This window comes from Pteropus medius, unplaced genomic scaffold (assembly GCF_902729225.1).
Source record: "Pteropus medius unplaced genomic scaffold, Ma_sr-lr_union100, whole genome shotgun sequence".
NCBI classification, from domain to species: Eukaryota; Metazoa; Chordata; class Mammalia; order Chiroptera; family Pteropodidae; genus Pteropus; species Pteropus medius.
Window position 1 is genome coordinate 1431698 of NW_024340695.1, and position 16646 is coordinate 1448343.

At 33.2% G+C, this 16646-nt stretch overlaps 1 protein-coding gene and 1 pseudogene across 4 annotated transcripts in view; both read left to right on the forward strand.

Annotated features, from left to right (window-relative positions):
- PCNX4 (pecanex 4) overlaps nucleotides 1-16133 on the forward strand; it is a 35370-nt gene extending 19237 nt beyond the window's left edge. For 3 of the 4 annotated variants that reach the window (XM_039864207.1, XM_039864217.1, XM_039864227.1), the window contains 5 exons: nucleotides 2767-3127; nucleotides 4704-4807; nucleotides 7806-8836; nucleotides 9177-9363; nucleotides 15575-16133. In XM_039864207.1, the coding sequence (XP_039720141.1) occupies nucleotides 2767-3127; nucleotides 4704-4807; nucleotides 7806-8836; nucleotides 9177-9363; nucleotides 15575-15826 (1935 nt within the window). In that variant the 3' untranslated portion in view covers nucleotides 15827-16133. The remainder of the gene's footprint in view (nucleotides 1-2766; nucleotides 3128-4703; nucleotides 4808-7805; nucleotides 8837-9176; nucleotides 9364-15574) is intronic. The other variant, XM_039864195.1, reaches the window with a different exon arrangement.
- On the forward strand, nucleotides 367-485 carry LOC120603947 (uncharacterized; annotated as a pseudogene).
- Nucleotides 16134-16646: the final 513 nt, after the last annotated feature.

Genomic DNA, 16646 nt, shown 5'->3' on the forward strand with positions numbered 1-16646 from the left:
AACCATTTATTGAAAAAACTATTCTTTCCTCAATGACTTTTCTTGGTACCCTTGTAAAAAATCAAATGTGAGAGTTTATGTCTGTCTGGACTCTCAGTTCTTTTCCATTCATTTATATGTCTATCTTTAACAACACTGTCTTGATCACTATAACTTTGTAGTAGGTTTTGAATTTGGAAAGTATGAGTCCTCCGACTTTATTCTTCTTTTTCAAGATTGTTTTGACTATTCTGATACCATTGCATTAACATATAAATATTAGTTTCAGCTTTTCAGCTTTTGCAAAAAGGCATCTGAGATTTTGATAGGAATTGCCTCAAATCTGTAGATCAATTTCGAGATTATTGCCATCTTAAAAACATTAACATCTTCGTCCATGCCACCCTGAACACGCCCAATCCCATCTGAACTTAGAAGCTAAGCAAGGTCGGGCCTGGTTAGTTCTTGGATGGGAGACCACCTAGGAAGACCAGGTGCTGTAGGTAAATAGAATAAAATAAAATTAATTCTTCTGATCCATGAACATGAGATGTTTTTACATTTATTTAGATCTTCAATAATGTTTTGTAGTTTTCAATGTAGAAATCTTACGCTTTTATTAAATTTATTCCTAAGTATTATATTCTTTTTGATGATATTATAAATGCAGTTGTTTCCTTAATTCATTTTTTGGCTTGTTTATTGCCATGGTATAAAATAAAATTGATTTTTCAATATTAATCTTGTATCCTGAAACCTCACTAAACTCCTTTATTAGTTCTAATAGATTTTTAGTAGATTTCTTAGGATGTCCTATATATAAGATTATATTATCTGCAAATTAGATGTAGTAAAGATAGTTTTACTTCTTCTTTTCCAATCTAGATGTCTTTCATTTCATTTCCTTAGCTAGTTGCCGTGGCTAGACTGAACGCGCCCGATCCCATTTGATTTCAGAAGCTAAGCAGGATCGGGCCTGGTTAGTGCTTGGATGGGAGACCACCTAGGAATACGAGGTGCTGTAGGTGGTTTGTTTTTGTTTTTGTTTTTGTTTTTAAAGATAATTGCCCTGGCTAGAACCTCTAATATGATATTGAATCAGAGTAAGAATGAACATCCTGTGAGGAAAGCATTGAGTCCTTCTCTATTAAGTCGATGTCAATGTTTTACCATTAAATATATCAGCTATTGTTTTTTCATAGATACTCTTTTTCAGGTTGAAGAGGTTTCCTTCTATTCCTAGTTAAGTCTTTTTATCATGAATGCTGGATTTTGTCAAATGTTTTTTTCTGTGTCTTTTGAACTGATCATGTGGTTTGGGTCCTTTAATCTGTTAACATGGTGAATACATTGATTTTTGGCTATTAAACCAACTTTGCATTCCTGAAATAAATGTCACTTGGTCATGGTGTATAATCCTGTTTATGTGTTCCAGGATTTGGTTGGATATATATTTTTTTTCTTGTCATGTCTTTGGTTTAGATATTCTAATAGCGCTGACCTCATAGAATCAGTTGAGAATTTCATATTAATTATTCTAAAATGTTTTGCAGTACTCAGTACATATCTTAAATATTTTATAGTATGGGAGCCATCTTTGCTTCAGCTTTTCTCTCTGGGTAGCTTTTAAATTACTAATTCAATTTCTTTACTTATAATAGATCTATTCCAATTTTCTATTTCTTGAGTCAATTTCAATAATTCATGTCTTTTTAGAAACTTCTCAGTTTCATCTAAGTAATCTAATTTATTGGCACACAGTTCACGGTATTCTCTTATAATTCTTTTCACTTTTTTCTATAAGATGGTATGTTACATCTTTCCTGATTTTACTAATTTGAGCCTTCTGTTTTTTTCTTGGTCAGTCTAGCTAATGGCTTGTCGGGTTTGTTGATATCAAAAAATAGATTTTGGTTTCATTGAGATTTATCTCAGTTGTTTTTCTATTCTCTATTTTATTAATTTGTGCTCTAATCTTTATTATTTCCTTCCTTTTGCTTACTTGAGGTTTTGTTTGTTCTCTGTTTTCTAATTTCTCTAGCTTCCTAAAGTAGAAGATTAGGTTATTGATTTAAGATCTTTATTCTCTTTTAATATAGACATTTAAAGCTATACATTTCCCTCTGAGCAATGTTTTAGCTGTATCACAAATTTTGGTATGTTGCATTTTTGTTTCAGTCATCTCAAAATATATTCTTATTTATCTTGTGATTTCTTCTTTGACCCATTGGTTATTTAGGAATGAGTCTTTTAATTTTTAGATTTCTTTCTAGTGTTGATTTAATTCTGTTTTGGTTGAAAAACATACTGTGAGTGATTTGTATGAACACTGAACATACTTAGTGTGATTTCAATCTACTGAGGTTTGTTTTATGGCATGACTTGTTTCTTAATCTGTTAAATGCTCTCTAAGTATAAGTTAAGGATAGTTGCTTAACTCTTTACCACTTTTAGTTCTCATGAATTAACCAATATGTAATGCAAGGCTTAGCCTTAAGATTTAGATAGCACTCTGTCAATTCTCTTTAGTACTATTTCTCTTTATAAGGAAGCCCAAACTTTTAAAAAAGTAGTCTCATTTATTCCGAGGTTGGAGAAAATTATAACAAAGAATCTTATATAAAGGCTATTTCCTCAAAAATATTGAGGCAGTAATAAAATTATACAGTTTCTCTTTTATGATCTTGAAAATTCACGAAATGACTAGCATAAAGAATAAGGAAAAAAAGATAGTTTTTAAGAATAAGATTTTTCAAGAATAAAAAAGTCATTTTTACATCTCTACAGGTTGGCATCATGCGTGATCGTCTGATTCAGTTCATCTCTAAATTGCAGTTTGCTGTGACTGTACTTTTGGCATCATGGATGGAGAAAAAACGTAGAAAATCAACCACCACTTTATGTATACTCAACATTGTCTTCTCTCCATTTGTATTGGTTGTCATAGTTTTTTCTACACTACTCTCTTCTCCCTTACTCCCCCTCTTCACCCTTCCTTTGTTCTTGGTGGGGTTTCCCCGACCTACTCAGAGTTGGCCAGGAATAGTGGGCACCACAGCTTGCATGTGTGCAGATACAGTGTACTACTACCAGATGGTCCCAAGTTTGACCGCTGCACTGCAGTCTGCAATGGTAGCTGGAAGTTTAGGTAAGTAAATGGGTTGTGCTTAAGAAATCCTCACTAATCTATTCAAAGTACAGAAAAATGAACAAATGGTTGGTTTTGATCTAGCCATTTTACAGATTCTATTACTTTGAAAGACTAAATATGAAATAGAAGTATATCTCTTGCTCTTTATTTTAAGGTAAATGAAGTTATAAAAGAAAAAATACTAAGAGAAAATTTCATTAAGGTGATTTGACAATTTATAAAAAACATTTTCTTGCATTAAATCAGGTTATAGTCCCACTATTGAAACAAGAAAACACTTTATCTCCCCAAATTTCCATGATTTTATAATGAGTTCATATCAAGTTGATGCAATATCTTAAACATAAATAGTGAAAACTAACATATAATATCAGATTAACGAGCTTTAAGGAGTTTGCTCATATCTTATTATTATATAGCAACTTAGTCTGACAAGGTTACAAGGCAAGATAACATAAAAGCTTTGGTCAATGATAAAGTAGAAATTACACTTTATTAGCAAATTCGTTATACTCAACCAAGAATATAAATCAGCGGTCCCCACCTTTTCGGCACCAGGGACCAGTGCTCCTAGAAGAATCTAATGCCTGATTATCTGAGATGGAGCTGAGGCTGTGGTGCTAGCTCTGGGGAGCAGCTGCAAATACAGATGAAGCTTTGCTCTCACCTGCCGCTCACCTCTTGCTGTGAGGCCCAGTTCCTAATGGGCCACTAACAAAACAGCCCAGAGTTTTGGGACCCCTGTTATAAAGTATAAAGTAAATGTAACATTTCACACACTTCTGATTAGCAAAAATTTAAAAAGTGTGACATTACCAAGTATTGCCTAGGGTATTTGTAAATTTGTACAATCACCTGGAAGAGGAACCTGAAATACAAGTCCCCAGATGCCAGTCAAGGGACAACTTTATAAGAAGGCCTTTCAGAGAATAGCAGTCAGTTCTGTGTTAACTCTTTCCTGTACAACACTTTGTAGAAGCAGAGTTGCACAAAGATCATTTCTTCCGCATTATTAAAATAGTGAAAAATTGGAAGCATATGAAATACTTATCAACAGGGAAATAAATATTCAAATTCACCTATATTCATACTATGAATGACTGCTGTTTGCAGTCAACATGGGCAAATCTCAGACATAATGTTGAGAGAAAAAGTTTTAAAAGTATTTGTACAGTGAGATAGGTAGCATTTTATGTAAACTTAACAAAACATTTTTATATGCATGTATATAAAACTATCCACGTTTTAAATCATTATGAGGTTGGCTTTTATATACAGTACTTAATACTTTTTAAAATACATTTAACATATATTTGGGCTTTTATATAGTAGGTTCTAATTTATTGTTTTTCTGGAAAATATATCTTTTACTTTATTATCAGCTATGGATTTTTTCTTCTAACTGCTCCTGTAAAGAATTTAATGCCTCCTGACATGCAGTGAATTGTTTCTATTGATGTAAAGGGAGGGTCAAAAGAGTTGTGAATTAGTTCCAAGTGAGTTATCAAGTTGGGAGATTCACATGACAAAATAAAACAAACTTGAACAATTACTTTTTTTTAATTTCTTTTAGGTCTCCTCTTACCTGGGTCTCATTACTTGGGCCGTTTCCAGGATCGTTTAATATGGATAATGATTCTAGAACATGGCTATACTTACTGCTGTATTAACATTAAGGTCAATGTGCATTTGAAACTGCTGTAATATTTTTTTTACACATGTAAAATTTTACTTATTATGTACACATCAAACACTTAATAGCTCAATTTTAAAGTTATCTTTTAATTACCTGTGAAAAAACCTAGAGATATTTCAATATACACATATTAATAGGCAGATTAGTATTGATTGTATAATAGAGCATAGTAACAAAACATACCTTCCTTCTTTATGTCCAGTTCTGTTCTTTTTATCCCTGTCTAGTTGAACATCTCAAAAGTGTGACTCAGTAATATTTTTTCACTCCCATTTCATAAAAGCATTCTCAATTAAATAAAACCTTTTGACCTCACTACTACCTGCTACACGCTGTTTTTCTCCTTCCTTTTAGAGCAAAATGCCTTATTAGAGTTGCTTATAATCATATCTCCAATTTCATTTCTTCTGCTCTCTCTTCATCTTACTCTAAGTTTTTGACCCTATTTGTTACTCCACCAAAAATTGCTGTCGTCAAGGTCTCTAATGCCTGTCACATTGCTAAACCAAGGATCAGTTCTCAAACCCAGACTTACTTAGCCTGTCAGCTGCATTGGACACAGTTGATCTCTTTCATTTGTTCCATGGCTTTATCCTTGTCAGTCTCTTTTGGTAGTTCATTCTCTTTTGCTTGATCTCTTAATATCAGAGTGCCCCAGACCCCAGCAGTTCTTGGTGACAACTCCATCCTTCTGGTTGCTCATCCCCAAAACCTTCAGGCTTTAGCCCAGTGATATTTGACTCATTTACGTCTATACCCTACAACCAGTCCAACAAGAAATTCTGTTGTTTCTGCCTTTAAGCCATATCCTGTATCTCAATACCCTGCCTCGCAGCCACCTTCATCCCTTTTCTAGATATTTGCAGTAGCCTCCTAATTGATTTCCTGTTTCTACCTTGTTCCTCTATAGTCTATTCTCAACTAGATTAATCTTTAAAGTCTAGGTCAGGTCATGTTGCTTCTCTACTCAAAACCCTACAGTGAATCTCTTCTTTCATTCAAGTAAAAGCCAAAGCCCTAAATGATCAGGCTCCCTATTTTGTTTTTGAGCTCATTTACTACTTTAACTCTCTCACTCTACTCCAGCCTACTGGCTCTTCCCTCTCCCCGGAACACTCTTCCTTCAAATAACCATACAGTTAACTCCCTCACCACCTTCAAGGCTTTGCTCAAATGTCACCTTTTTGTTGTGGTCTATTACGGCCATTCTATTTAAAATCACTCCCACTCCCACCCCAGCGCTCCCATTTCTCCTTGCCTTTCTTTTTCTTCATTTCCATAGCACTTATACCTTCTAACAAACTATGTAATTTACCTATTAATTTAATTTTTGATTGCCTGTGTCCCTCCAGTCTCTAAAGTTAGGGATCTTTGTTTTTATTTGGAGTATATATTCTAAGCCCCTGGCACATAATAGGCCCTTAAGAAATATTTCTGAATGAATAGTGAATGAATGAATTTTTTGTCCTAGCACAGATTGGATAGAATTGCTGGTGACTAAAAAGCTATTCCTTTAGTCCAATGGTTCTTAAAATGCCAGATTAGTAATATTAACATCTTTTGGGCACTTGTTAGAAATAGAAAGTCTTAGGCCCCACCCCAGTCCTACTGAATAAGAAACTCCAGGAGAGGGGTCAGCAATCTTGTTTTAACAAGACTTCCAAATGGTTCTGACACCTAAAGTTTGAGAACCACTGCTCTTGTCTAACCTGTACCAGTAGAGGGCAAAAAATCATGCAAAATTTTGAGGATGATTTTATTGTTTAATTTAGCTCTATTTTTAAAGTGGTATGGTTTTATAATAACTAATAATGTCCTTTTATTGATCTTTTGTGCTACGTGACATGTGGCATAAAGACATACATTTTGGTAGCAGTCTTTTTTTTTTTTTTCCCCCCAATTTTTTGGACACAAGTTTGCTTAGCTATACCATCTACTAACATTTAGATAATGCTTTAAAGTTTACAAAGCACTTTTATTACTTACTTTAATCTTTACAATCCTATGTGCTAGAATTGTTTTTCTTTGAAAGAGAGAGAAAAGGAATCTCAGAGAGGTTAGGTGGCCTACTCAGGATTGTGTACTAGCATCTAGTAGAGCCATGATTTAAAAAATGGATTTTGATGTGACATTTCGTGTCCTCTCTCTGGATTATAGTACATCTTGACAGGATTACCTTTTATTAAAGGCACCGATAGTTTTGGAAAAATGTATAAACAATGATAATAATAATAAACAGGGACCTGGTACAGCCTCTTCAAGTGATTCCTTCCAGGGCCATAATCAAAATGTGTTTAAAATTCATATAATAATGTATTCATAATATCCATTCTTTCAACATGTATTTTTGCGTACTTACTGTGTGCCACATATTTTTTTAGGCACTGCAGATTTAATAGTAACCAAAAGAGCTGCTTTATGAAGTTTACATTGTAATTGGAGGAGACATAATCAAATATTAAATCTGTATTATTATTACACTTTTATAAAATAAATAAAACTGAACATGAGAATGATTGAATAAATTATGGCATATTCATACAATAGAATAATGTTCTCATATAAAGCAGGAAAGAAAAGATACAAAACTACTATGCATATTGTGTTATTCCAGTTTTACTTTTTTTCCCTCCAAAAATTTTTATAATTTAAAAAAGTTTTTAATAAGTGTGATTCAATCTTGACTGCAGATATAGTCTTTTAAAATTATGGTTATAGTCAATAAAATTATTTTGTTAATTTCTAGTAGAATTTCTACAATTTCTTTTGAAATAGTGGAATTGTTTTTTTATCTCTGTATCCAGCATACATCTTAAGTACCATTAAATTGGAGTCAAGGCATAGCTCGAGTTAAAGAAAATTTTTGCATTTTTTGTATTTTTATTTTGAGAATCTAATCTATAGGCATTTTCAAAACTAGTTGTTTTTTTCTGTGTAATAAGTGATCATAAACTTGAATACTTTTTTTTTCCTTTTTAGGGGTTAGAATTGCAAGAGACATCTTGTCATACTGCTGAAGCTCTAAGAGTTGATGAAGTTTTTGAAGGTGCCTTTGAACAGGAAGAATATGCAAGAATATGTTCCATTAACAAACATTTTGGAAATGTTTTGACACCCTGTACTGTCTTGCCTGTAAAACTCTATTCTGATGCCAAGAATGTCCTATCTGGCATAATAGATTCTCATGATAACTTAAGAGAATTTAAAGGTGACCTTATTAAAGTACTTGTATGGACACTTGTTCAGTATTGCTCCAGAAGGTCCAACATGCAGGAGAATGTTGACAAGACTGAAAATAAAGGGAAAGCATCTCTAATAATCCTGCCTGCTTTGAATACTTCACCACAAACTCAATCCCCAGATGACACAGATAGTTTAAATTCAGAAACTTTGGATGACTGGTCTGATGATGTTTTTGATGATGAGCCAATTACCAAAAAAGGAAAAGAAAAAGATCAGTTGAAAATTTTGCAAGGTATAAATTTGCCTATTCCAGGATCAATAGAGTCACAGAGGGTCGATGATCATTCTGTAGGCAAAGTTCCTAAAAACAGTCTTTATGAAGCAGTAATATTGGGATATCCTGCTATTGACAAAGGAAAACAAGATATGATGTATATTCCTCTCATGGAGTTCAGTTGTTCTCATTCTCACTTGTTAAGCTTACCCAAAGAGTGGACATCTAACTGTTTGCCTAATTCTAAAATGAGGGAGATGAGCTCATTATTTCCAGAAGACTGGTACCAATTTGTCTTAAGGCAGTTGAAATGTTTTCATTCAGAGGAAAATGTCCCAAATGTACTGGAAGAAATTGCAAAGGACAAAGTTTTAAAAGATTTTTATGTTCATGCAGTAATGACTTGTTATTTTAGTTTATTTGGAGTAGACAATATGGATCCTAGTCCTGGTCATATATTGAGAGTTTACAAAGGTGTTTTGCCTTGGTCTGTTGCTTTTGATTGGCTGACGGAAAAGCCAGAACTGTTTCAACTAGCTCTGAAAGCTTTCAGGTAATTCATTTTGATTATATGCAAGTTGTAACACTGGCAGGAAAATGTCGATTAAAAAAAAACCTAGGAGATATACCTTCATTTCTAATTTTTAAAAATAATCACTCCTAAAAATGAAAAAAAAAAATGCTTAGTATGTATTGTGATTGTATCAGGAGTACACTTTAATTTGTACTTTTGTGTGGAGAATCTATTTTTCATGTGGATGTCTTAAGTTTAACTCCATCATTTCTCTCTTTTTATCTGAAATCTGTTTCATTTCAGTTTAATGTCTTAAAAATATTGAACAAAATCTATTTCATTTATAAAGTTGATAATTCTTCGTTTCTCCATTTGGTAGGTATACTCTGAAACTAATGATTGATAAAGCAAGTTTAGGTCCAATAGAAGACTTTAAAGAGCTGACTAACTGCCTTAAAGAATATGAAAGTGACTGGTACATTGGTTTGGTATCTGATGAAAAGTGGAAGGAAGCAGTTTTACAAGAAAAACCATTCTTGTTTTCTCTGGGGTATGATCCTAATATGGTAAGGTTAAAAAATGTGTTTTTAAACATTTTCATATATTAACCTTAAAGAATGGAAATCAGTTATAAAGTATTTGAACTAAGTCATAGAGCTATGACATTTTATTTATGAATGTATTAATTAAGATTTAAGGCATTTATAATCATGACTTTATGGCCAACATAGTCCAGTCCTAAAATGACTAATTGTTTTACTTTTATAAACTTAATAGGAGCCAATTAAAAATGACGTGTAGCCATTATGCAATAACTGACCTATAAGATAGCCAAGTAAATTTCATTTGCTCTACCATATTTGACTAAAAGCATTGTATTTCTATGCTTAATTCAAGTGTATGAATTGTCACTTTGGATTTGATTCCTAGAAAAAAAGTTAATTTGTAATTGGCAAAGTATTTCATTTGCCCACATCTATACCTTATTTGAAACATATTTGACCTGTGAAAATTAATAGACTCCAAACAGTGAATGGCTTTTTTAAGATTTAATTCTTGTTTCCATTGCATTTAAAATGTCATCGAGTGTTCATAGTTTGAAAGATTCAATATTATGAGCTTATTATGGGTTCCATGCCTGGCATTACATACTAAGAACCTCTGCAGATGTGTTCCCCAATGAAAGTGATGAAAGTTATTTTTAAAAACAACCATTTAAAGTCTTGGAAATGGTCCTAAAAGCATACAGCAAATGAAGAAACATTTATTCAAGAAAATCAACTAAAACCAAGTACACTGAGAGACTATAGTATAAGAACCATAACCCATTTTTATCAGCTCAGTAAGGTAGAAACTTTAGTTCAGACTTGTACAGCCAAGAACAGAGGGCTCCCTCTCCCCTTAGCTCCCAGATGGAGGACTCTCTTCCTAAGAGAGGCAGGACTTCAGCATTTCTCATCTTACTCTCAGCTACCTGTTGTGAGGCTACGTTCTGAGCATGTGTGGTCAAGAGGTGAGAATGCTTTCTGGCCAACCCAACTCATTGGATGGAAGCTTTAATCTGAACATGGTGCCACTGAGAATGTTGGGGCCCTGATCACCCTTTCCTATCTGTAAGGTGGAGGTTCCACACTGCGAGAGGCAAGCTAAGAACTGAGATTACTATTCCCCCTCTACCAAGTCCTTATCTCCTAAAGAAGAAGTGTCACTCAAAAAGAAGCACACCATTGTCTCAGCTTCAGATTCAGAGATTTTGCACAGTTGAAGAAGCAGACCATTGAAAAAATACTCCAAATCTCTTCCCAAAGGAACTGACTTTATTTGTGAAATAGTGTGCACACATTGACACACTGAAGCCTAAGATTCTCTCAAAAACAATGGAGGTTGTGGTGAAAAATAATTAAGAGGCAGTTGATAAATTCATTAGAGATAAAAGCTAAACTGTAGGCAGAGAGAACCAGGGAAAGAAACAGCAGAGAAGAGCCTTCTTGGAGTCAAAACAAATCTCAGACATTCATCTCTAAAGCGATTCTTTCAAAGGAGCCCAAATTTAATTACACTGGTCTATGGAGCACTTTATGCCCAGGTCATTGTTGAAAATATAAAGCAACCAACTGGTAATCAATGGAGTTTAACAGCTAGGTGAGAAGACTTAATACAAAGAGAGCCCTGCCAAAACCACTGCCATCCCATGGTAACTGTGGACATTCACAAGTCTGTTCTCACCAAGGAGCAACGTCAAAGAATTCACACTTGGCAGGGAGGTAGGGATTAACTTTACTAAAGTCATCCAGCCATTCACTAAACTAATAAGCAAATAACAATAACGAGCCTTGCAGTAGGGGGAGGGAAGGATCAGTATCCGGAATTGCTACGTTATCTAAAATGTCAAGTTTTCAACAAAAATTATGAGATATGTACAGAAACAGGAAAGTCTGACCCATACACCAGAAAAAAAGAACAGACAACAGAAATTGCCTGTGAAAGCCACCAGATGTCAGATTTAACAAAAATTTTAAAGTAACCATTACAAGTATGTTCAAAGGACTGAAAAAAACCATGATTAAAGAAATCAACAACATAAGCAACAAAATAGGTATAAGGGGAATGTACCCCAACATAATAAAGGCCTTATATGACAAACCCATAGCTAACATCATACTCAACAGTAAAAAGCTGAGAACTCTTCCTCTAAGATCAGTAACAAAACAAGGATGCCTATTCTTGCCACTTTTATTCAACATAGTATTAGAAGTCTTAGAGCAATTAGGCAAGAAAAGGAAAAGGCATCCAAATCAAAAAGGAAGTAAAACTATCACTAATTGTAGATGACTTGATGTTAGATACTGAAAACCCTAAAGACCACCAAAAAAACTATTAGAACTAATAAAACAAATTCAGTAAAGTTGGAGGACACAAAATATATATAACTCTGTTGCATTTCTATACACTAATAATGAACTACCATTAAGAGAAACTAAGAAAACAATCCCAATTACAATTGCATTAAAAAGAATAAAATACCTAGGAATAAATTTGACCACGGAGGTGAAATTGAAGAAGACAAAGAAATGGAGAGGTATTTTGTGCTCATGGATTAGAAGAATTAATATTGTTAAACTGTCCATACTACTCAGAGAAATCTAGATATTCAGTGCATTCCTTATAAAAAGTCCAATGGCAGTTTTCACAGAAATAGACAACCTAAAATTTGAGTACAACCAGAAAAGACCCCGAATAGCCAAAGCCATCTTGAGAAGAACAAAGCTGGAGGCATCACATTTCCTGATTTCAAACTATTTTATAAAGCCATAGTAATCAAAACAGTATGGTACTGGCATGAAAACAATACATAGATCAATAGAACAGAATAGAAAGCCCAGAAATAAACCCATGCATATGGGGTCAATTAATTTACAACAAAGGAGCCAAGAATATACAATCAGGAAAGGACAGTCTCTTCAATAAATGGTACTGGGAAGAGTGGACAGCCATATGCAAAAGAATGCAATTTATCTTACAACATACACATAAACTAACTCAAAATGGATTAAAGTCTTGAACATAAGACCTGGAACATAAAACTGTTAGAAAAAACATAGGCAGTAAGCTCCTTGATATCAGTCTTGGTGATGATTTTTTCAATTTGACACCAAATATAAACTCATAAAACTCAATAGCAAAAAAAAAAAAAAATCCAATTAAAAATGAGTAGAAGATCTGAATAGAAATTTTTCCAAAAAAGACATACAGATGGGTAACAGGTATATAAAAAGGTGCTCAACATCACTAATCAGAGAAATGCAAATCAAAACCATAATGAGCCTCACTCCTGTTAGGATGGCTGTTATCAAAATGAGAATGACAGGTGTTGGCGAGGCTGTGGGAAAAAGTAACCCTTGTGCACTATTAGTGGGAATGTAAATTGGTGCAGCCACTATTGAAAACAGTATGGAGGTTTCTCAGAAAATTAAAAATAGAATTACCATATGATCCAGTAATTCCACTTCTGAGTATTTATCCAAAGAATATGAAAATGCTAATTTGAAAAGATATATGGACCCTTATTTTAATTGAAACATTATTTACAATAGCCAAGACATGGAAGACAACCAAAGTGTCCATTGACAGATGGATGAATGGATAAAGAAAATGCAGTACACACACAGAGAGAGGAATATTATTCTGCCATAAAAAAAAGAAATCTTGTCATTTGTAACAACATGGATGGACCTTGAGGGCATTATGCTAAGTGTAATAAGTCAGAGCAAGACAAACACCATATGATCTCACTTGTATTTGAAATCTAAAATTTTTTTTAAAAACTCATAGATACAGAGACCAAATTGGTGGTTGCCAGAGGCAGGGGTTGTGGGGTGGGCAAAAGAGGCAAAGGTGGTCAAAAGATACATGCTTCCAGTTGCAGAATAAATGTCTTGAGGGTGTAATATAGAGCATGTTGACTATAGTTAATACTGTATTGTATATTTGAAAGTTGCTAAGAGAGATCTTAAAAGTTCTCATCACAAGAAGAAACAAAAATTTGTAATTATGCATGCTAACAGATGTGAACTAGACTTACTGTGGTGATCATTTCACAATACATATTTGTTATGTATGTATGATGTTGTACACCTGAAACTAATGTTACATGTCAATTATATCTCAATTTTAAAAAAAGTAAAAGAAATGACAATCTCACATCACATAGAGAAAATATCAATATTAGAAATTATTTTTTAAATAACCAAATGACAAATTCACTGGAGGGAATCAAATAGATTTGAACTTGCAGAAGAAAGAATTAGTGAACTGAAATATTTTAGATCTATAGCAATTATGCAGTCCAAAGAAGAGAGGAAAAAAAAGAATGAATAAAAAGGAAGAGAACTTTAACAGAAATGTGAGACACTATTAACTGCACCAACATACACATAGTAAGGGTACCAGAAAGAGAAGAGAGAAAGAAAGGAGCAGAAAAACTTATTTGAAGAGATAATGGCTGAAAACTTCCCAAATCGATTGCAAACATTAATCCACACATCCAGGAAGCTCAGTGAACTTCGAGTAGACACCAGTTATTGTATTTAGAGCCCACCTAAATTCAGGATGACCTCATCCTGAGATCTTCTACTTAATTACATTTGCAAAGACCCATTGCAAATGAGATTATAGTCACAAGTACCAAGGATTAGGACTGGTGTATATTTTTTTGAGGGATGCTGTTCAACCAACTGCAGACCCTTACTTCATTCTACATAAAAAAAAAAAAAAAAAGGAACTCAAAATGGCACAAATACCTAAATGTAAGAGCTAACACCATGAAAATCTTAAAGGAGTAAATCTTCTGATCTCAAATTTGGCAGTAGATGTCTTAGATATTACACAATAAGTATAAGAAACAAACAAAAAGGTAAATAGGACTTCATCAAAAGTAAAAACTTGTGCTTCAAAGAATACCATCAAGAAAGTGAAAAGACATACAGAATGGGAAAAAATTGTATATATTAGATGAGAGACTTATTACTAGAATATATAAAGCACTCTTACAACTCAATAAAAAGACAAATAACCCAATTTAAATTGAAAAAAGGGTCAGTATAGACATTTCTCCAAAAGAGAAGTGATATATAGATGGAGCTAGTAAGCACGTGAAAAGATGTTCAACATCATTCATCATCAGGGAAATGCAAATCAAAACCACAATGAGATATTACTTCATACACAATAGGATGCTAAAATCAAAAAGTCAGAGAATAAGTGTTGGTAAGGATATGGAGAAATCAGAACTAATGCAGCGTTGATGGAAATATAAAATGGTGCAACCACTTTGGAAAATATTCTGGCAGTTTCTCAAATGATTAAACATAGAGTTACCATATGACCCAGTTATTCTACTCCTAGGTATATACCCGAGAGAAATGAAAACATACATCCACATTGAAACTTGTACATGGATGTTTATAACAGCATTATTTATAATTACCAAAAGGTAGAAATAACCCACTGTCTATCAACTGATGAATGAATTAGAAAATTGTGGTATATCCATACAGTGGAATATTATTCAACCATAAAAAAGAATGAAGTACTGATTCATAGCACAACATGAATGAACCTTGAGAACATGCTAAGTTAAAGAAGCCTATCACAAAAGACCATGTATTATATGATTTCATTCATATGAACTTTCCAGAAAAGGCACATCTATAGAAATAGAAAGCACATTAGTGGTTGCTTAGGACAGAGGGAATGAAGAGATAAGAGGGTAATTAGCTAAAGAGCACAAGGTTTCTTTTCGAAGTCATGAAAATTTCTAAAATTGACTCTGGTGATAATTGTACATATCTGAATATAGCCAAAAAAACTGTTTAGTTGTACACTTTGCATGAGTAAATTGTAGATTGAATTATATCTCATTGAAGCTGTTTTTAAAAGCCTGTTGTCGATTGTCCACTATTATTTATGACTTATACATTCTGAGGCCAAATGGGATGAAAGAAAATAAGGAAAGAGTAGTGAGATTTTGCTGTCTTGTTCATTGAGTTAAATGACTGTCAAAGAATTTTTCCTTTCATACTTATTCAGAGTATTATCAAATAGAGGTAATTTCTTGATTCTGAAAAGACAAGCAACTCATGTTTGTGCATTTTAATATACAACTTTCTGTTTAAATTTGCCTCAGTACAATGGAATTTTTTTCTGAGTTTATAAATAAAATATAAAGGCCTGAATATAATCTTTTTTTTCTCCCCCCACCTTTTTTATATTTTAAAGGGAGTTTACACTGGGAGAGTACTTACCCTTCAAGAATTATTGATCCAAGTTGGGAAGTTAAATGCCGAAGCTGTTAGAGGACAGTGGGCCAATCTTTCATGGGAATTGCTTTATGCCACAAATGATGATGAGGAACGTTATAGTATACAAGCTCATCCACTACTTTTAAGAAATCTTACAATACAAGCGGCTGATCCTCCCTTGGGCTATCCAATTTATTCTTCAAAACCTCTCCATATACATTTGTTTTAGAGCTCATTTTGGCTTGTAAATGTATTGTCATCAAATGTCTTTATTTTTTCATTCTAGAAGAATAACAATATAATTTATCATAATTGCACTGAACTTCCTTCCCCTCACACGTCAGACGTCTTAGAAAAGCTAAGCTCTATAAAGTTGATTCTCTTAGCTATCTTAATGGTTTAAAAAACCCAACTTTATATCTAACATAAAAGTGAGAACTGTTGGCCAATATTTGTGCCCTATGGATTGTGGTAGGCTTTGGTAAATATAAAACATTTGTATAAGATTAGATAATAAATTTTTTAATGCTTTCTTATGATAGGTGACTTACCTTACAAAAGTCAATAGCTATGTAATTTTTATATACTGAAAAGGTATACATCTCGGTGTTTTTAAGTTATAAAGGATGCTGTTGAAGGCCATATAATGTATATATATTTATCTGAAATACAATTAAATTTTATAGTATTTTCAAACTTTGTGCTGTTTTATTTTAACATTTAACATGGTCTGTTCATTTTCATATAATTAGTTTATTTTCATATACTTTAATTAAAAAACCTTAAAAATTTTTAATAAAATCTATTCCAATAAAGTTTTTTCCAAGTATCCTTTTGATACACATGAAAGAAGGGATTTATCCCATTCATCATTTACTACTCACAGGATTAGTAATGTTAGGGTAACCTGAGTATGTATGACTGCTAGAGGCCACTCTTTTCTTTTCAACTGAATATACTGCTTCTGAAGAATGACTTAACCGATAGGACTACCAGTTACTAGTGTCTTAAGGTATCTGAACTAAAAACAGAGATGGGAGAAAATTTTT